The sequence below is a fragment of the Gossypium raimondii genome, chromosome 12 (assembly GCF_025698545.1).
Source record: "Gossypium raimondii isolate GPD5lz chromosome 12, ASM2569854v1, whole genome shotgun sequence".
Classification (NCBI taxonomy): Eukaryota; Viridiplantae; Streptophyta; class Magnoliopsida; order Malvales; family Malvaceae; genus Gossypium; species Gossypium raimondii.
Window position 1 is genome coordinate 2,509,838 of NC_068576.1, and position 21,887 is coordinate 2,531,724.

Below are 21,887 nucleotides of genomic sequence, written 5' to 3' on the forward strand. Positions count from 1 at the left end.
AGATAGGTACCATTCTCCTTTCAAATTGGTCATGTCTTCAAGTGGGGTACTTGATGTTCCTACTTTCATAAAAATAGAAGGTTTATTTTGCAAAGATGATTACTAATAATTCTCAAACCTATATTCTTTAACTTCCTTTTTAAGTGTAGCTAAGACTTCATCAAGTTTTTCACTTATTGTCAAAAGCTTCTTGAGATCTCTTTAGCAACATCAAGTTTAGTTTTGTTTTTGTTCAATTGAACTTCCTTTTCTTACACAAGCTAGGTAAGCTTACAATTTTTCTCCTTGAGACTTGAAACCTCACCACTGAGCTTCTCATTCACATTACACAACAAATCCCATTTGTCTGGTATGACTTTATAGGATTAATCTAATTGTGTATCTGCATCATTATCATCATTGTCACTATTATCAGTACCTTTGAACTTAAATGAAAATATAACATAATTACTTATATGATCATATTCACTTTTAAAGTCATCGCTCCATGTGATATTGAAATACTTTTTCTTTTCTTTTTTAGTGTGTTTGCACATTTTGCCTGGATATGACCATACCCCTCACATTCATGGCACTAGATGTCTTTTCCTTTCTTTGTGGATTTTTATTAGCAAAATAAAGTTTCTTCTTTCCCTTATTCTCACTAGACTTTTTCTTTTTAGAGTACCTTTTGAAGACCTTGTTTAAGTTCTTAGTCAACAAGGCTAATTCTTTTTTCAAATCTTCAACAACTACAGAAGTTTCATCAATTATGTTTGTAAATGTGTTCACTTTTTTTTATACAAAGAAAGCATAGTTTTTTTTTCTTTTATTCTTTTCATGTCTAGACTCTTCAAGATTCATTTCAAAAGTTTGTAAATACCTAATAAACTCACCTAGTCTCATTTTGTTGATATCTTTGGTTTCCTCAATGGTAACAACTTTTATGCCAAACTTTTCTGGTGGTGATATTCGCACTTCACAAACTTGTTTTTATTTAGAATATATCTCACCCAAAGCATAAGCCTTATTAACAATATCACATAGTCTAGAATAACAATAAAAGATAGATTTAGATTTAGACATGCGTAAAGTTTTAAAGCTAGTCGTGAGCATATGGAGTTTTGACATATTCACTCTTGAAATTCATTCATGTGCATCTCTAAGATATTTCATGCTTCTCTTGCTGATACACATCTTGAAATCCTTTAAAATTCTTATAGATCCACCCCGTTAAAGATAGTATACAAGGCTTTGGAACTGTAGTTTGTTGCCTTATTTTCTTTAGTAGTCCGAGTAACTTCAGGCTTAAGAATCTTCTCAACTGTTTGTGAAGGTTATCGCAACTTTCCATGCCTTTTCATCAATAGATTTGATAAAGACTTTCATTTTAGCTTTCCAACATGAGTAGTTTGATCTATCTAGGAGTGGCGGTCAAGTTATCGGTCATCATTTTTACATGGCTTCTATGTGAACCGGCCAAATGTAGGGTTTAGAGTCACCAAATGATTGTATACTTGGCTAGGTTGTGGTAAGAGTTGTGGTCCCAACTAGTAGAACAACTATAAGAAAATTAATCACACAAGAAATGTTTATGCAGTTCGAACTTAACCTAAATTTGTGGAGTGTTGCTTAGAGAATCAATCTACTAAAATTCATATAGTACAATTAACTTGATGATTTAAGCCTAACCCATTCACTCAAGTTGCAACCTCATCTTTGTACATCTTAGTTTGATTCTCACACTTACTATCTTAATTACCAAATGAATGTTTTCTAACTAATCATTCAAAATGATGAACTCTCTTCACACAATAGTTCCTCGATGAACATATTTTACACTCTAAAATTTCCTCTCAAAACTTTGTTTGGAAGTGGAGTTATTCTATGTTTAATATAGACTTTTTTTTAGATCAATGTTATCCCTTATCACCAATTCAAAGGTGTGGTTCATTTCTCATTCAAAACATTGTTCTATCTACCTTATCTTCATTTTGAGATATCAGTCGAGACTTCAAACATCATAAGACTTATTTTCTTTAGCCTTTATAGTCTTTGATCGAGACACAACTCTCTTGTATTGTACTTGAGGAATCTTCACACAATCCTATACCTAAATTTTGCTATGTTTTACAAGATAAAATAATTTGAAATATAATATCTAAAACTGCCAATTAAAAATTTCATATTATGCCAGACGATCATGGTTTTTATGTTGACACAAGTCTAGCCACATCAGCTTCACAACATGTATAGTAACAAATTGATTTTATATGAATGTAATTTACAATTGTGAACTAAAATATTGTTCATCATTCAATTAAAGGTACAAAAGAGAGATTGTAACATGGTCGCAAATTTTCATTAGAAAAGATATGGTATGAATGAATAGTAGGTTAAACTATTTTCGACAATTATATGAGAGAATAATTGTCAAAAAGTAGGGAAAAATAAACTTGATTATTTGCCACAAAATTTTCGTCAAAAGAATAATTCATATTACTTTGTTGAAAATAATTTCGCCGCAAAAAATGGGATTAGCTTTGCTATTGAGATTTGCAAAAGGTAAATGAAAAGGGGGTAAAGAATTTAAAGACTTGGTGTGGGTTAATTAACTGTCAACGTCCGCCATGCATTGCTTTTCAATGGATTCTCTAAACTAGAATACGACAGAATAAGAACAATGGTGCTGACGGAGTGGGATAAGAGATGATTGATTACTCATCCATAACCTTGATGATAATGACTCCTACTGAAATCGAAGGTGGTCTTCAGAATGATGTTCATAACTTTTTAACCACTTCTCTATAGTTCTAGAAAAAGCACTTTATTATTTTTGCTTTCTGCACCACCTCAGAATCTCCATTGCCAACCCAACTGGTTGGCTGCTTTTCTGATTGTGACGCCACAGAATTTGAACCCATCCACCCTTCTCATTTATTACTTTCATTTGATTAATTAATTACTAATTAACAAATCTTGACCTAATTTAACAGTATTTTGGAATTTACGACTTGTTTAAATTTGTATGAATTTTATTTTAGTGTCTATCAAAAAGGGAAGAGCAAGTCTTTATTGCACCAACGACTGTTGATTAACGAGTCAGTGGGGATATAGAAGGCAAGTACGCATGTTTCATTTTCTTTGGATCCAGGGATCAGTTATCCACAAAGAGTCGTCCCCCACAATGCGGGCACTCAACAGCTCGCATGTGGGCGCAGCAACCAACTCTCCTATATACACATAAACTCAAAACCACCTTTTTTAAATATAGATCAGCACATCCCACCCCGAATCTTGATGAATGTTTTGAGAACTCAATTTAGTTGAACAATCCATTCAATTTTATGTAGATGGAACAAGAAACTATGATTCATAACCAAAAACCTCAAAAACAGGAACATCAGACTTGGCTTAGTTATGCAGCCTGGTCTACATTTTGACTTTCAAATGTTGTTTTGACCAGAATAAAAAGGTTAAGGAGGAAGGTGAAGTTAGTGGAAATAGGAAAGCAAGGGATTGATGCACATGGACCATCACCCACTAGAACACCAACAGTTTTGGCCTTTGGACAATCCACCAAACCTCAAAGATGGAGCTATAATTGCTCCACAAACATGTCGCTCAAGTGGGTCATGCTGCATGAATTGACAGCAAGAGCTGCTTCTGCTCATTACAGGCACCCCATGTGCAAACATAAGTGCTGGCCAAAACTCAACAGGCACAATATACTCCATAACATGTCCGCTAATTCATGCAATCACAGTGGATCTCTTATGTGCAAAATCATATATTGAAAATTACTAAACAACAGTTTCGTTAAGCTACCAATACCATGCATCACAAAAATGAAGTTATTGATCAATAAGAGCAACTAAAGTACCTACAGGTCGATCATACAAGAAAATTAAAAATTACAGGTTTTTCCTGGCAGTAGCATAAAACATAAACTTTTTTTTTTTGGATAATTTATGGTAAGAGTACCTAGCCTCTGACCCCCACAGGACAAACTAATATTGGACTCCCTCAATTCGCTTGATACACTCAGCAGTGCTAATCCATGGCCTTTCAAGTACCTGCAATGGAGGCACAAATAATTATCACATAAGGTTCAACACTTCCGATAGCAGTTCACCTCAAGTCCTATCAAATTTATTTCTTGTCTACCAAATGTTGTTCAACCAACAAACTATTATCGATATCAATTTTTCTTCAAGCAACTAGTCAATGACAGAAGTCTTCAACAAGAACCAAAAGCACAAGATTCCCCAGTCACTGTGACAAGTTAGCAAAGTGATTTGAGTGATCACCAAAAGTAAACGTGAGGAACATTTTTCCACCCTAACTTGTCACTGTTTTAACTAGAGAACAATTTAGCTTGAAGTATAGCGAAATCTAGGAGTGCAAGCATTTCAATGCTCTTTGAATGTCTAATACTAGTGGTTGGCAGTTACTGTAAATACCAATGACAATTGTAAGATAAACATGAGATTCAGTAGAGAAACCTTCCTACCCTTCCAATAGGGTGCGAAGCACTAAATCAGCAAAACAATGTTCAACAAACTGCTAAGGATCACATATTTTAACAGCTAAAGTTAAACAGGTAAAGACATATCCTTCTTTTCTAATATTATTATGGTTTTAACACACCGAAAAAAAGAAGAGGTGCAACAGTTAAAAATCTAACACTCATAAGGACGAAAAAACATGAATCGAAGTATAGTCCTGCAAAAAAAGTATTAAAAGGGTAGAGACCATATCAAGATCATTGCTCCTATGTTGCTGCACCATAATTAGGTAATAGCATTTTGTACGGACTGAACAAGGAAACGTTAGGCCTTTTGACCCTTTCTTTTATCAAATTGCCTTTGATAGTGTCAACACCCAATGACCAACATTTAAAAGAGGTAGATCACTTAAAAGCATTTATTTAAAACAAGACGAGAGAAAAAAGGTTAAATTTTATCTGTTTACTTTAAAACTGTTGATTAAGGTACATTTCTTTATACTTTCACAGTAAGGGTAAAATAATAATGATAATAATAAAAGGTTTATAATAAAAGAAACCTACAAGGTGGAATCATTCTCTCCTTTAGCTGATCGAAAGTCCACGTGCATCACCCATCTTTTCCATTCCTCCCTATCAATCCCAATCCCAATTCCTTCTCATTAACCAAATTTATGAAATTTACCTAGTTTACGTCTTTTTCGTAAATATAGCACAATAATCATAAAGCAATTATAAAAAACCAAGTATCTACTTTGCATAGTTGAAAGTCATAAAAGACTCAAGAGAAGTGAATTAAAGAAATCAGAAAAACTCCGTTCCATCAATTCTTTTTCCATGTATCCTAGATATAGTAAGACTCACAAAGAGACTACTAGCGATCCTGACAAGAACGACAGAAGGTACCATGAGACAGCTCACAACAAGCCCGCACGCTAACAGTAAGATGCGAAGTAAGACAAGCCATGGGAACCAAGTTATGTAGAGGCAAGAACGACTGGACACATCCCAATTCTCCCAAATTCCTGAAACAAGCATAAGAAACCCCAAAATGTCTTTAGCCATTTCATTTTGTCAATAGAAAATGTCAGCAAATTGGATTTCATTTTCATAAAAAAAAAGGCCCTTATTAACTTGTATGAATCCCAATAAACTTACATGGCCTTAGAAATTTAACAACCCTACTTGAAACAGGAGAAACTAAAATCATTTAATTGATAGAAAACAACGAGACTTGGAATTTGGACTATAAACTAAACATTTAGGTTAAATTTTGAAAACTTGGATTCTTTTAAAAAAATGCAATTAAGGATTTATGGGAAACTCAAATTTTCAAATTCATGTTCAAACATACCATAATTTTACTGCTATATTTTCCAACCAATAAACGGGGCAATAGAAATTTAGCAAATAAACTCAAACCAATACGGTACTCGGATTTGAATTACTTTCGCAGGAAATAATTTTCCACCAAGAGTTATTTCTAGTAATTTTACAATAAAAATCAATGTTAACTGAAAATTAGCAACTTTTAAGCCGCTTTGCTTCTATTCCCGACTTCCATGTAATGCAGAGCCAAAAGAGGAGGTTAAAGAAAAGACCTGGAAGGGGCGAAGGAGAGACGGCGTGACTGAAGGCGGGGAGCTGAGGAAGTAGGGGGACGGACGCGAGGCATAGGCGGAGGGGTGCGGAGCGACGGAGCTCTGGCGGCAGACATGACGGAGCGAGAGAGGGATCCTGCACCACGCCAAGCCATTTTCCCACTGAAGCTTTTTGGACGGAACGGTAATTACGGAGAGTGATAAGACACGACAGAAGCCGGATGTAGTAATTCAGAAAGGTTTTGGTTAGGGTTTAAGGGGATGGGTGTGTTGTGTCTCCCTTTTGCCAATTCTAGTAGGCTGAACATTTGAAGCCTTTTTGGGCCTTTCGAATGCTTCTAGTTGATCCAGACTGCCTAGGCCTTTGAAACACATTTTTCTTCACTTATAAACCTTACCAAAAATAAAAACCATCAATGCAATGCAATGAAAGAACACAGCAAAAGGAAAACGCAGCATGTCCATAGCTATTCCATGCGCCTGTAATGGAGGAGGCCGATCCAATTGAGCTAAATATCTGGTGGTTTACAATCAATCTCTGTTTTGGTGCACCGTCTTTGATATTTTATGTAGTTAAACTCTAAACAACGAGATTGCTAGCATTTGGCCTAGAATATCAGATAACAGTCAAAGAAAGGAGACATAGGGCAACAACTGAAGCAGAAAGGAGGAGCCAAAGTTCCTCAATTTTATTGAACATAAACACCAAAAGGATCCATATTCCATCTTTTTATTACAGTAAAGAGTAAGTATTCACACAGTCTAACCGTCCATTGTATGTGTACATTGTTTCACATGATAGGTTTACAGATACCATAGTTTCTCTGTAGTGTAATCTGAATCTTCTCCAAGATTTCCGGTTTTTCAACCAAAGACCTAGTCGGTGGAGATTTCCTTCTTTCCAGCAAATGTTGACTGTCACTCCTCCACGTGCCACCAATCCTTCCACACACCCATTTCCCCATTTATCCCGGGGAAGAGCAGGAAGCAAGTATAGGTCTTCCAAGGTACTTTGAACTAGCATTTCTGCAACTGCTGCAGTAAAACTGACACCCAAATTCACAAAACATAACACCTTACTCAGTTTCATATGTTTTGAATGTTTGAAACCAGAAGTAGCTAAAACCAAATTGGTTCAAAAAGTCAACTGAATACTGTTTCTTTAGTGATCATATCTAATTGATGAAGAAAACAGACGGTGTAGCTTACCCAAAGTTGGCATCTATCTGGAAAGGAGGGTGTGCTGCAAATAAGTTACTGTATATTCCACCTTTGAAAGCTTTCTCATGTTCTGGATCCACAAAGTATATTAAATGTTTCACCATCCGATATGAGTGCTCACTGTCATGAAGACGTGCCCACAAAGCAGCTTTCCACATGGTGGACCATCCTGGTCCTTCCTCTCCTGGTAAAATGATGAAGATATAAGAGAAAAGCCTACCCGACTATTACAAAAGTAGTCAGCTTGAACTCTAAAATTTAATCTAATGGAATGCACGAAAACAGTTGATGCAATAAAAAAATTGAACTTATAAGCTATATTCTATACAAGATAGGATCCAAAGTTGTACAAACTAAGCCTTTAAGCAAAGAAATTAAGCCTTTAAGCAAAGAAGTTGATTCTGGGACATTCCTTCATGACATTGTACAAACAATCTTTCACATGCAATAAATTATATAATCTCATATTTTGACAAATAATATTGACATACATTCATTATTTTTATGTTTTACATTGTCTTAGGCAAGGTTGCCCTACTCTTGAGGATCAAGTATAAACTATCACCATAGAGAAGCAACATGTTGAAAACCAAAAAAGCAAAGGACACTAACTGCAGAGTGTAGACTGGATGCAATAGACCAATATTGTAGAGGAGGGCAGAAACACTAAATAAACAATCCAGATAGCAAACAAAGACGAACCTCGTTTATGAAGTGTATTCTCTGCAGCTTTGCAAAGGTCTGGCATGCTTTCAATTGTCATTGTGTGTCCAGGAAAAAGCCCAAACAAGTGTGAAAGATGTCGGTGATGCACATCAGGGTCCTGAAAATCTTGTGCCTGCCTATCAAACAGGTAAGTTCTTAACCGGAAAATATCAACAGTTTTGGTACACTGACTTATGACTCAAAATCAAGGTCTTGAAAAGTTGCTTGTGGAGTTACTGACATACCCATTCCATGATGGAACCATCTTTAGCAACTTTGGTTGGGTAAAGCCTCGATTGAGCCTTACGCACTCTTTTTACTAAATCATCCTCATTTTTATCCAAAACCTGTACCAACATAAAGAGTTTATTGAAATGGAGAACTCGGATTCTTCTTGTTAAGTTTAGAATAAGGGATTCACCTCAGCAGCTGAAACAATCACAGAGAAGACTTCTTTTATGATTGCCATGTCCATTGTTGATGAATAGCTCACACTAGCACGGTTACCATCTGGAGCGATAAAGTCATGTTCAGGAGATGTTGATGGGTTAGTTTCAAGATAACCTCCTTTCCCTTCGATCAACCAATCTAACAGAAATATCCCGCACCCTTTCAACAAAGGGTATGCCTTGTCTTTAAGAAAATCCTAAAAACATAGGACATATTTAATAGCTAAAAGTCATTTCATAATGTATTGTGTGTTAAGAACATGATAGTATCAGCATTATAATGCTGCAAGATAAAATTAGTAAATTCTTCTCATTTGATAAAAGAATCATAAACTTGTAGTTTTGGCTATGAAGGCACTTCATATTGTGCACTTAACAGCAGCAAGAAAAACAACTCTGAGATAACAGAAATAGCATTCCTCTAACGAGGAACTAGTTTTTATGGTGATGTTTTACCAGGAAAAGGGAAATATGTTACAAAAATATCAGGATCTCACAATGTCCATGGTGTATGTGTAGTGCTCCCACAGATGAACACAAAGCCAAGCTCCACCCATGGGCCATAATGCCCAATCAACATCACCAGCATCTGCTGATGATTTTGCCCATATGTCAGATTTATGATGTACAACCCAACCGCTTGTTTCATAGTTGACCTGTTAGATTGTGTTACAAAGAAATTTTCATATGAAAAAAATGTAAAATAGAAAAAGGAGGAACATATACCTCATAAGCCATAAGCTATTATTGTCAAGGTCTACTGTTATAAAACTATGGCTTCTAGGTTAGAGGAGGAAGGGCAGTATGTTCGTTTCCCAGTAAAGAAAAACCCTAATAAGAAGCCAGATATCTACATATCAAAATGCAGGACCTATGACTTTCAAGTCATTGCAGGGATCAGAACGCTCGACTCCAAGTTCCAACCATGTAATTTAGCAGGTATAAACAGGTTATATTTACAAGACTAAATCAGTGTAGCAGGTTTAGTTTAAAGGGAAGACTCTTACTTCTGCAGTTTTACGACCATTGACTGATAGGGAACTGAGGAAATCAAATAAGGGCTCCTGGCATTCACTAAGGTTGCATGGCAAGGAAGGCCAATAATTCATTTCAAGATTGATGTTCAAATGAGGAGCAGAGCTGAGGACAGAGGTAACAGAACCAGTCACAATCCAAGTAATACTTTGATGGATATAATGGCTGTAGATATAATGTTCCACAGGACATACATCACACAAGCAAGATTAAATGAGAAAAATAAGAGAAACGGAATGTAGACATACTCCCATTTTGGCTCAAGATCTTTGTTCCATATTCCTTGCAAGTTTGCCACCTGAGTTCCAGGCCGTGAAGAAGAAATAAGTAAATACCGGCCAAACTGGAACAGAAGCTCGACAAGATATGGATCCTCATCCATTTGAAAAGATTTTATTCTCTCAGCCGTTGTTGGAACTCTACCGTCTTGATTTTTCTTGAGGCACACAACAGATCTTGAACTTTTTGAAAACTGCAGTGAGACACGGCGGAACAGATTCTGGTAGTCATCCAAATGATGAGCATAAAGATCAACATATGACAGATTACTAATCGACTTCAGGACATTGAGAGAATCTGAAGTAGGATCCTTCTTAGAATCTGATGGCTTGGTGAATGGCCCATCAAACGAAGATGATGCCACCAGAAACAAAATAGCCCAATCAGAACCTTCAACCCTTAACTTGCTGTCATCTAGAATATGGACAATGCCATTCCCCTTGCTAATCTTTAAATCAAGAACAGCAGAAAACTGGATACCCTTTGGCTTGTCATCTGCATACACTTGTGGTGGGATTCGCTTTTCTGGGCAATGTCCTTCCAGTATAACCTGGCTTTCACCGTTCGTTTTACAATGGTGATCTAACTTGCTGTCCAGATATACAGTAAAGGATACAGACCCAGGCTTGGTCCCAGAAATCTTCGTTACCATTACTTGGTCGGGATTAGAGGCAAAATGCTCTCTGGAAAATTCTACCCCATCCACAGTATATTTTATTTGCACAGTTGCATTATCCAAGTCCAGCTCTCTTTGATACGTTTCTTTATCATAACTCAGATGAGAATCATCAAATTCCAGCTTGATATCACCAAGTAGTTGATAAACCTCCATCATTAAAAGGCAAAAATCACCCAGATAAGCTTCTTAGAACAATTTCAATATTTTCCAGTAGAACAAATTAAACTGAGATCTGTGATTCATGAATTTAACTCCTAAATCAAAGAAATAGTTTGGCAAATTCTATAATTTTACAATGCCTTCACACAAGTTTTTTATAATAATAATAAGGAAAATAAGTAACATACATCTGCAGGATTTCCAACCAACTTGGCTGCTGCTGCAGTAGCTTCAGCAAATTCACCACTATCAACAAGCTTTCTAATCTCTGAGAGAGCATATGGAGCATTGGGGTTTGTATAGTCTCCAGGAACCCCAGTCCAAAGTGTGTCCTCTACAAAATTATTTAACGATAGTCATTTTCTACTAGTTTCATTGATAATTTGTAGACACCACATGTAATGTATATTCATTTTAATGGTCTTATCATTCACTCATTCAGAAACGTAACACAAGTTATTAAAGAGAATTTGATAAGATTTGACAAGAAAGCGAAAGGAAAATGTAGTATTAGTTCACCGTTGAGCTGGATAAGTTCGGAAGCGACGCCACCCCAAATCATGGCACCAAGACGACCATTCCCAACGGGGAGGGCGTCGGTCCAGTACTTGGCGGGTTCGTTGAAGATGACTTTCAGTGGCCTTGAAGTTGAATCCGAGAAGCATGGGTTCCAGAGATCGGCCACTGTGGGTCTGCGCACCATAATCCACTCTTCATCTCTCATTACCGCAAAATCAGAAGCAGAGATTGTACGATATACCAACTAATGCTTCTTTTTTGACTTCTGGTTCGAGTTTCTTTCTTTTATCGTTATCGTGTATGTATATTTAAAGAGCCAGGAGCAGGAGTGGTGAAGAGTGTGGGCTGTCTTTCTGACACAAGGAAAAGAGAAACTTGTTTCTTTGGGTTACAATATGCCATGGTAATTTGAATCCTTTCACAGAATTCTGGTTTTTTTAAGCAGACTTTCTTCTTCTTCTTCAGCCAACCACGTGCCATCAATCCTTCCATACATCAATTTCGCTATTGCACAAAGGAATTGCCAAAACAATCTTATTTTCCTTTGAATTCAATTGGAGGTTTTACAAGTGATTTCATCATAGGATTTTAGTTTTTTCTCCAATACGATCTTTGATGACCATGGTAATAATTCTAATACAAAATCATTTACATATTCGATAAAGGAAGACATCACCTTTATAAATAGGAACGTAATTGTCTATGAACAAACACGACTTTCGTCAATTTAACTTTATTGATCATGTCTAATATTTTTTTTAGTTCATACCCTAAATCCCAACAAAATGAAAATTAATTTTGTTGACATAATATTTACTTATGCAAACTCCAAATTAATCTTTAAACACTGATGATATTATCATCATTGCGAATAAATAACAAAGCAATATAGCCCAAGTCCCATTCAAATATTCAATCCAAGTAATAAACCTATATGAAAATGGGATTTTATGAACAAGTCCATATAATTGGAGGAATTAATGTTCCACCAGAGATATCATCAGAACAATTACAATATTAGGTGGAGAAAAAAGCAAGGCTCAACCATCTCTTGAGGGCCGATTTTGCAATCAACAAATTGATTTTTTTTAGTTTTTTCTCGAAATTTACCATTACTTACCCTTATAGATTATATATTTTCTTTTTCATTAACCATTTTTTGCGCTCTATGTTTTCTTTTTCAATGATGAAATGTTGTAATTTATTTATCTTTCTTACTATTAACAAACAATTCATATGATAATATAAGTGCATGAGAAAATGAAACAAAAATGAGGAAATATTTGGTACAGAAAGACATAGTTTTGGTATCTATTCTTATTTTCTAATGGCTACCCCAACCATGGCGTAAAAAGCTTTTGGCAATTTACACCATGACCTCTCCCCAAATATCTTGTCCAAACAATCTTATTTTCCTTTTAATCAGAACCTTGAATTCGTGCTGAGGCCCTCCATTGCTGCCTTCTTGTAGAGATCTTGCGATAAGAGTGATTTCATCATTTGGTTTTAGTCCTTTCTCATTCGAAAATTGAGGCCAATCAATTGAAACATAATTTCCAATGACTTCATGAGTGTGGAATTTTGTCAAAACCGTCCACACTTTTCCCAAGCTATCAATAACATCCATGAAAAAAAAACGCCCTTCTTGAAACTCAAAAAACTCACTAACATACATGAAAGGGAAAAAAAATACACATCGGTCCACTTCACTTTGAATTAATCTCCTTGAGAATAATCTCCTACCTTGCATTTGGTTTTCCATGTCCACAAATTGAATTGAGAGCAATACAATAATGATTCTAATACGAGTTTGTATGATTCTTGATGATTGTGATAATGATTCTAATACGAAAATTCTTTATATATTTGATGAAGGAAGACATCGTTTTAACTAACACCTTTGTAAATAGGTATGTAATTGTTCGTGAGTGAATTGACTTAACTTTCCGCTTAGTTAATACACATTGCTTTTCATGCTCATTATTATGAAGAAGCCCCCACAAAGCAGTTATCCATCTTGTTGACCATCCTCGACTCTCCTCCCCTATTTCAAACTACATAAAGTGTAAGCATACTGCTTAAAATATATTACCCTATAGTTGAAAGCAATATAAATCTTTATTCGATCACTGGTTCTAACTTCAGCAATAGCCATCAAGGTTCTCATAATACGAATGTAACAATTTACATAAATTAGTGGTTCTAGAATCCATCAATCTATGGTTATTAAATTTCTGAAGAAAACGTGCTTAATACAAACGCAACGTAGGAAGCTAGATAACAAGCGCTTTTCATACCAATACATGAAGCAAATTTGTACCACTCATACGATCTAGGACATTACAACAGATAGGAAGAAATTGCAGCAAGTAGAAAAAACAAATTTAATGAAAGTACTATAAGGGAAAGAAGCAAGAAGTTATGTTTAAGTGAGGTGGTGAAAACATACTCTCATGCTGGCTCAATATACCCTACAGGATTGACACCTGACTTCCGGGTCATGAAGAAGAAATAAGCAAATACCCTGCAAGAAGGATCTTCATCTGTTCGAAAAGATTTCACCCGCTCAGCAGTTGAAACTGCACCATTGTTGCTTTTACTAAAATGTGATTTTCTTTTGTAGAAGATTTAACTTCATCTCCAAAGAGCCATCCCCTAAATTGCTCTTCGAACTTTTTGAAAGCTGCAGAGAGGCACGATAGAAAAGATTCTGATAGTCGTCCAAGTGGTGGGCCTAAAGATCAGCCCAATCCGAACCTTCAACTTCTTGTCTTCTATATTACGTATACCACCTCCTTGACTAACTTGTAAATCAAGAACTGCAGCAAACTGAATTCCCTTCGGATTCTCATTTAAACTCACTTTTGGTTGGATTCTTTTACCAGGACAACTTCCCTGCATTATAATCTGATTTTGCCCATTTGCCTGTGAATGGTGGTGTAACGTGCTATCTAAAGAAACTGTAAATGAAAGTGACCCTGGTTTGCTTCCAGACAGTGGCGAAGCCAAGGGGGGCTAATGGGCGCCCGGCCCCCTAAAATATAATTTTTTTATTTAGGGTCTTTATAATTTATAAAATTTTAAATTAGTAATGGTAAAATATACTTTGCCCCCCTAAAAATAATAAAAATTTGATTTAATCCTTTAAAAATTATAAAAGTATAAACTATTAAAATTGTGAAATTAATTTTTTATTATCGTACAAATATACAATTTAATTTTTACCCCTCCACCAAAATTTTCTGACTCCATCACTACCAGAAATCTTTGTTACTATAACCTAACCAGGATTAAAAAGCAAAATGTTCCCTCGTAAATTCAACATCACCAACGGAATATTTCACTCTTGCTGTTGCAGTTTCCAAGTCAAAATCTCATTGAACATTTTAATTATTCACTTGAATAGTAGCAAAGCGTAATTTCTTTGTGATTGCATATTTTAATTCTTCACTTGAATGGTAGCAAAGAAGCAAAGCATAAATTCTTTGTAATTTACAATGTATCCTTTAAAGCATTTGCTGTAACAACTAACTAATGCGTTCGCATTTATTCTTTCTGCCCTCACCATCTAATTTGAGTCATGGTCGATTGTTGGTTGTAAGGTTAGCATGGATGACATATTGCAAGCAAATGTCATCAACTGGGATAAATTTACTGGGAGAGAGAGTGGAAAAAGAGTAACAAAAAGAAAATTAAGTTCAATTATTTTTTTTGCCACGTGCTTTTTTTATTTCAACAGTGCTATAGCCAGAGGCCACAAGTGACGGCATAAAACATATGAACTATTCATGACAAAAAAAAATACATTGAGGACCAATTTGGTAATTAAGGTATAGTTCAAAGCCTATAGGAGAAAGCCAAATAAAGGAAAATCAATGGTGATCACTGATCTTTATAGCCTATAACTCCAACTTAGCAATGACAATTGAAAACCAAAAGCTACAATCCTATAGAGGAAATGTAATGTCTTCGAAGCTAACAACCATGACAAGAGAAGAAGCAAGAGAAAGAAAAGAAAAGATGGAATGAATGGAACAAAGTAAGCAAAAGAACCCCAAGTTCCTCTGCAAAATTTATTTGGAGTAACAAAAAAAAAATGCATTGCTCAACATGGAGATAGCATTGATCTCGATGTTCAAGAAAAAACCGCTTCCCACAAGGAGTATGTCTTGACGCATTTTAGTTGTCTATTGAAAGTGTAAACTTTTCCAGTTGATATCTTTGCTGTGATTGTAGTTCCTCTATAATGTAATCTTTTGACAGAGTTCTCTTCCATCGACCAAAGCCCAAATTCCTCGAGATCACCTTCTTGCCAGCATATGTTGACTGTCACCCCACCGCGTGCTTTCAATCCTTTCACACAGCCGTTGGCCCATTTATCCCGGGGAAGAGCGGGGAGTAAGTATAGATCTTTCATGGTGCTTTGAACCAGCATTTCTGCTACTGCTGCTGAAAAACTGGTGTAAAGCTGCATATTAGATGCTACTCCTGTACTAACACTAACTGAGTTCAATGAAGTTCTAATTTAAAGGATTTATAACTCAATTGGATCCCAAATTCTATGACTCTTTCGGAGGAAGAATTTTAAAATTTTAAAGATTTTTGAAATTCTAACATTTTAAAATGCATCATTTCAACATGCTAGGATTTGTAATTATTTGATTAGATAAATGTTCATTTTGGAAAATTTTAGATTACTAGGATTTCATAAATTAAAAAAATAATTATAAAAGAAGAAGAAGAAGAACATTAAAAGTATATGTTATAATATAATTTATAACAAGATCATACGTAACAAATGAAATAAGATTATTTAGTAATTTAATTCTTACAAATTTAGAAATTCTCTATTACCTTTACCTAAAAAAATTGAATATACCCATATTAATACTCTTACACCCTAGTCCTAGTAACATAGCTCCCAACAGTTTCATATAGCCAAATACCCAGTGTCCAAAAAGTGCATCTAGTCCCATTAACTTTACTCCCTCCCCTCTCTGTGCCAGTTAATTAGACATCACAACTATCAGGAAAGGAAACAAGACATTTCATTGCAAATCTTACATTTGAAGCATGAATTAATCCTAGGCAAGTTGAAATGATAATTATAAAAAAATCTCTGAAACATGACCAAACAATGCTGCTTACCCAAAATTGGCATCAATTTGGAAAGGAGGATGTGCAGTGAACAAGTTGCTGTAGAGTCCTCCCTCAAAGTCAGCTTCATGAGTTGGATCCACCAAACTTATTAAATGCTTGACCATACGATAAGCATGCTCACTATTATGAAGACGTGCCCACAAAGCAGTTTTCCATGTTGTTGACCATCCTGGACCCTCCTCCCCTGTTTCAGACTACATAAAGCGTAAGCATACTGCTTAAAACATATTAATGGTATAGTTGAAAGCAATATAAGTGTTTATTCGGTCTCTGGTTCTAACTTCTGCAACAGTCATCAAGGTTCTCATTATACGAATGTAACAGTTTGTATAAACTAGTGGTTCTAGAATCCATCAATCTATGATTATTAAATTTCTGAAAAGAACCTGCTTAACACAAACATAATGTAGGAAACTAGATAACAAGCGCTTTTCATATCAATTCAAGTACTGCCTAACATGTCTTTGCATTTCAAAATTTTAGTAAAATTCTAAAGTTATATTGCTGAAATGTCTAATTTATGTTACTTTATTTCTTCATTGTAAAGATTAGCATATTCACCATGAACTCATTGTCACACACATACCTCTTTTAAAGAGGGTAAAATCAACAGCTTTACAAAGGTCTGGAGTCTTTTCAACAGTAATCATGTGCCCTGGAAACAGGCCAAAAAGGTGTGATACATGCCGGTGATGCACCTCTGGATCCTGAAAATCTACTGCCTGCTCCAAAAGCAAGGAATATTTTCATCTACCTTGTTGAACACAAATAAAATAACTTTCAACAAAGATCAGGGTCCATATGTTGACATACCCATTCCATAATGGAACCATCTCTAGCAATTTTTGTTGGTGGTAACTTCGCCTGAGCTTCACGGACTTTTCCAATAAGAGCATCATCCTTTCTTCCCAGAACCTGCCTTTTAAGAAACTAATTAGCATATAAAGATATGAAGAATATGAAATAGAAAAGTTGGTCTGTTTTAGATAGCATGAAATAAAAACTTCACCTCAGCTGCGGAAACAATTTCAGAGAATACTTCTCTTATGATTGCAATGTCCATTGTTGACGAGTAGCTTACGCTAGCAGGCTTGCCATCAGGAGCAACAAACATATGCTCGGGAGAAGTTGATGGGTTGGTTTCCAGATAGCCTCCAGGGCCCTCAATCAACCAGTCCAGAAGAAATGATGTACATCCCTCTAACAAAGGATATGCCTTATTTTTTAGAAAATCCTAATTAATCAGAAAAATATTAGAAATCCTTCTAACAGACAAAAAATATGAAGTATCATCCTGATGAACCATTTTTGAATGGCCTCTTGAAGAGTTTGCAGTGAAGTTGATGACAAGAAACTTGAGAGCAAAACAAAGAATTAGAAGCCAAAATTTTAAAAAGACAGGAGCTTACTTTGTCCATTGTATAGGTGAAATGTTCCCATAAATGAGTGCAGAGCCATGCTCCCCCCATTGGCCATAAAGCCCATACAGCCTCACCTCGATCTGGTGATGTTTTTGCCCATATGTCAGTCACTTGATGTGCAACCCAACCACTTGTTTCATAATTCACCTGCAACATTCAGTGACCAAATAAGGAAGCTTACGATTAGAAGATGCTTTAAGACATAAGTGGCATAAATCCAGGAAGAAAAAGGAAAAAGAAATTTTGGGGCAATAAAACAGATACTTGAGATTGCAAGGTTAAAGAGTCATAGTGCTAGCTTTATTGAAGATGTCAAGGTGAGCAGACATGTAATTTTGATGTAAAACTAAGGTGATGAAATCACAAGCCAACATCTTCAGAGGTTACCACCAACAAAATTTAAAGAGAATCCCATGTCTAAGAAAGTATGCCAGAAAACTAAATTTTAGATGCACTAAGCAGACTTTCAGAAGAGAAAAATAACAGAGGGAACTTACTTTTGCTGTTTTACTCCCATTGATTGCTAGACTGGAAATAAAATCAAACAAAGGTTCCTGGCACTCTTTAAGGTTGCAAGGAAGGGATGGCCAATAGTTCATTTGAAGATTAATATTGAGATGAGGAGCACAACTGGCAAAGAGAAAAAAAAAGGGGAAATTATTATCAAATCCAGATATAGAATATGAGTGAAATTTAAATTTCTTTAGTTGGTAACTTTTGTTGAGATATTATATTCGCATAAGTAATACATGAAGCAGATTTGTACCACCCATATGTAAATATATGATCTAGCACATTACAACAGATAGGAAGAAATTGCAACAAGCAGAAAAAAACAAATTTAATGAAAGCACTATAAGGGAAAGAAGCAAGAAGTTATGTTTGAGAGAGGTGGTGAAAACATACTCCCATGCTGGCTCAATATCCTTGTTCCAAATACCCTGCAGGTTTGACACCTGAGTTCCAGGTCGTGAAGAAGAAATAAGCAAATACCGACCGTACTGAAACAAAAGCTCCACAAAGGAAGGATCTTCATCTGTTTGAAAAGATTTCACCCGCTCAGCAGTTGAAACTGCACCATCGTTGCTTTCACTGAAATGTGAATTTTTTGTAGAAGATTTAACTTCCTTCATCTCCAAAGAGCCATCTCCTAAATTGCTCTTCGAACTTTTAGAAAGCTGCAAAGATACACGATGGAAAAGATTCTGATAGTCATCCAAGTGGTGGGCATAAAGATCAGAATATGACAAGGTTTTTATAGATTTCAATGCATTGAGAGTCTCCGAAGTGGGATCCTTCTTAGAATCTGAAGGCATAGTGAATGGACCATCAAACGAAGATGAAGCTACCAGAAGCAAAACAGCCCAATCAGAACCTTCAACCTTCAACTTCTTGTCATCTATATTATGTATAACACCTCCTTGACTAACTTGTAAATCAAGAACTGCAGTAAACTGAATTCCCTTTGGAGTCTCATTTAAGCCCACTTTTGGTTGGATTCTTTTACCAGGACAACTTCCCTGCAATATAATCTGATTTTGCCCGTTTGCCTGTGAATGGTGGTGTAACTTGCTGTCTAAAGAAACTGTAAATGAAAGTGACCCAGGTTTGCTTGCAGAAATCTTTGTTACTAAAACCTGACCAGGATTCGAAGCAAAATGTTCCCTCGTAAATTCAACATCACCAACGGAATATTTCACTCTTGCTGTTGCAGTTTCCAAGTCAAGCTCTCTGCTATATGTGCCTTCCGTGTACTTCACATGTGATTCATCAAACTCTAGCTTGATATCCCCCAGAAGCTGGTAAACCTTCATAATTACAGAACATATCATTAGAAAGCGATGAATTCCATAAATTAAAAAATCGGTTGATGTTCAAAAGTTCCCTATAAATAGAATCTCTTTGGAAATAACACACAAGCACATATATAAATATAATGTTCAAGCCCCATGTTGTGGTGATAAAACAAACCCAACAATTCGAAAGAAGGGTTTTCTAGTATCTAAACTTCAAATGTCACCTGGATATATGGTTTCCAAATGGGAATAACATGTGAAAATCCAAACCCGTTGCAATTGCAATTTTGCATACGTGAATAAAAGAATAGATATGCAAGGGATGAAAGAGAAAACATACATCAGAGGGATGATCTGACAACTTGACCGCTGCTTTTGTAGCCTCAGCATAATCACCATTGTCAACAAGTTTCCTAACCTCCGCTAGGGCGGCTGGAGCCTCCGGATTCGTGTAATCTCCTGGAACCCCAGTCCACAATGTGTCCTCTACACAGCAATTCAAACAACAATGGCTGATTCAATTTGCTTTTATATACATTACAAGACAGCAACTGATTCACAGTACAGCATATCAAATCTTCAATCGTTCCTTATAGTCGCCAAAGACAAAGATAATAATATAAAGAAGAAAGGATAGAAAATAATATCTTTAAAAGAAGCCTCTCTCTTTTTTTCTAAACAGAGCATGTAAGGGCTAAGGGGGGGTTTTGGAATCTAATTACCATTGAGCTGAAGAGTTTCCGATGCAATGCCGCCCCACACCATGGCGCCAAGGCGACCATTTCCGATGGGAATTGCGTCGGTCCAGTGCTTGGCAGGCCCACTGAAAGTAACTTTCAACGGCTTGGAAGTGTCGGCAAGGTCCATGGAGGTGGGGTTCCAAAAGTCCTTCTCTGCGGGCTTCCGCACCAAAACCCACTCTCCATCTTCCATTAGAATAAAAAACCCAGCGAAGGCAAAGAAACGAAAGCAAGAAAACTGTAATGGGTTGAAGAAAGAAAATGAGAAGTTTAAGCAGCTTAGAGGAGACGGGGAAACAGAGAGGTTGGAGTGTGGGACTGTGGGGTAGAGATATTAAGCACAGCAACACGGCATTGTAAGGATGGTAAAATGCAGTAGCGGAGAAGGGGGGACCCACGTTTTTAAGACAAGAGATTATGAGCATTTCGCATGTAGCACGCGGCGCTATGTTTGTTTACGTGACACTCTGACATTTTATCACGAGAAAAACAAGAAAGATTGTATTTTTTTTTACTGCAGCTCATACTCTCCTACTGTTTTCATTTTTTTAATAATATTTTCCAACATCTGTGAAACTCACCTGCTCATACATATATGTGTACATTGAAAACAGCCATTTTTATTTTTATATCATTCATCAATTATTTTATTTTTCTTTATTCATGTCTCTTAAAATATATCTATTTCCTTGTTGTTTTTTTAGTACCTACATTTGGGCCGTTAAAGTATTCAATAGAAGTTTTATGTGTCATGGTCATACTCTAACTTGGACCATTTAGATCCTATGATCTCAACATTATCAAGTATCATTAGGTGAACTATTTTATTTTTGGGTAAATCAATTTTAGTCCTTAAACTTTTTATCCACATTAGTCCTTAACATAGTTTTTGTTTAAGGACATTAAATGGTGATAACGTAACACTTTCATTACTTGAATCTTTTATTAAAAATATATAAAATATAAAGTTGATCTTATTCTTAATCCTTTTGCACTTGTTTGTCTGTGATTAACTACACAATTCATAGAATCCCACTCAAAGAATGATTTTACTGAATAATTAACCCGATACGACTATTAATTTAAATCTAATCTGTCCTCATACAATCTAAACTCAAACCTAAATTATTACAACCACTTTCCCAAATAACTTACAATTTTCAAAACTTAACACATGAATTTTCCAAAAAGTTATACAAATACAATCCAAGGCACACTTTAATTATCCTAAACTACAATGTTATTTGATGTTTGACTAAAAGGTTCCACGTCTTTGAGAATCCTCCAATTTCTTTTGGATAATTAAATATCCCAATCAACTCGGTTTCGAATTAAATTATAAAGAATTTTTATCATAATATTAGTATAAAGAATTAATGTTTCTTCAAAGTTATATTAGTGTAATATAATACTTATAACGAATTGTTTTGCTAATAATTTAATCATATTCGGTATATATGTATATTAACTGTATGGCTGAAATAAAATTATATAACAAATATATTTAAAGGTGAGCTTTCGATCAAATTAAGTGAAAAAATTTGAGTTAATTGAGTTGACAAGTCTTATTTTATCATTCTAACTCGATTTGAATTTTTTTCAAATCAAGTGAAATTGTTCGAGTTAAAAATAAAAAT

The 21,887-nt window shown here is 35.6% G+C and overlaps 3 protein-coding genes across 6 annotated transcripts; all 3 read right to left on the minus strand.

Annotated features, from left to right (window-relative positions):
- Positions 1 to 3,753: 3,753 nt before the first annotated feature.
- LOC105762789 (uncharacterized) lies at positions 3,754 to 6,444 on the minus strand. 4 transcript variants are annotated; one of them, XR_001124030.2, is made up of 4 exons: positions 6,088 to 6,444; positions 5,351 to 5,511; positions 5,051 to 5,119; positions 3,754 to 4,055 (listed from the first exon to the last, which is right to left on the minus strand). XR_001124030.2 is itself a non-coding variant. In XM_012580690.2 (4 exons), exons 1-3 carry the CDS (start codon positions 6,240 to 6,242, stop codon positions 5,097 to 5,099), a joined length of 297 nt encoding a protein of 98 aa, XP_012436144.1. In that variant the 5' UTR covers positions 6,243 to 6,439; the 3' UTR covers positions 3,754 to 4,055; positions 5,051 to 5,096. The 4 variants fall into 4 exon arrangements, 3 of the variants coding, with proteins under 3 accessions (XP_012436144.1, XP_012436143.1, XP_052481406.1); XM_012580690.2 differs by having other exon boundaries at positions 5,393 to 5,511; positions 6,088 to 6,439; XM_012580689.2 differs by lacking the exon at positions 5,051 to 5,119 and having other exon boundaries at positions 6,088 to 6,443.
- Positions 6,445 to 6,742: 298 nt separating this feature from the next.
- Positions 6,743 to 11,746, minus strand: LOC105762788 (alpha-L-fucosidase 2). The gene is made up of 10 exons (XM_012580687.2): positions 11,134 to 11,746; positions 10,803 to 10,948; positions 9,746 to 10,602; positions 9,470 to 9,602; positions 8,960 to 9,118; positions 8,435 to 8,659; positions 8,259 to 8,360; positions 8,011 to 8,146; positions 7,297 to 7,492; positions 6,743 to 7,133 (listed from the first exon to the last, which is right to left on the minus strand). Exons 1-10 carry the CDS (start codon positions 11,336 to 11,338, stop codon positions 6,821 to 6,823), a joined length of 2,472 nt encoding a protein of 823 aa, XP_012436141.1. The 5' UTR covers positions 11,339 to 11,746; the 3' UTR covers positions 6,743 to 6,820.
- A 3,079-nt stretch (positions 11,747 to 14,825) lies between these two features.
- LOC105762790 (alpha-L-fucosidase 2) lies at positions 14,826 to 20,596 on the minus strand. Its single transcript, XM_012580692.2, has 10 exons — positions 20,233 to 20,596; positions 19,851 to 19,996; positions 18,621 to 19,522; positions 18,212 to 18,344; positions 17,703 to 17,861; positions 17,303 to 17,527; positions 17,107 to 17,208; positions 16,880 to 17,015; positions 16,282 to 16,477; positions 14,826 to 15,590 (listed from the first exon to the last, which is right to left on the minus strand). Exons 1-10 carry the CDS (start codon positions 20,441 to 20,443, stop codon positions 15,269 to 15,271), a joined length of 2,532 nt encoding a protein of 843 aa, XP_012436146.1. The 5' UTR covers positions 20,444 to 20,596; the 3' UTR covers positions 14,826 to 15,268.
- Between the last annotated feature and the right edge of the window lie 1,291 nt (positions 20,597 to 21,887).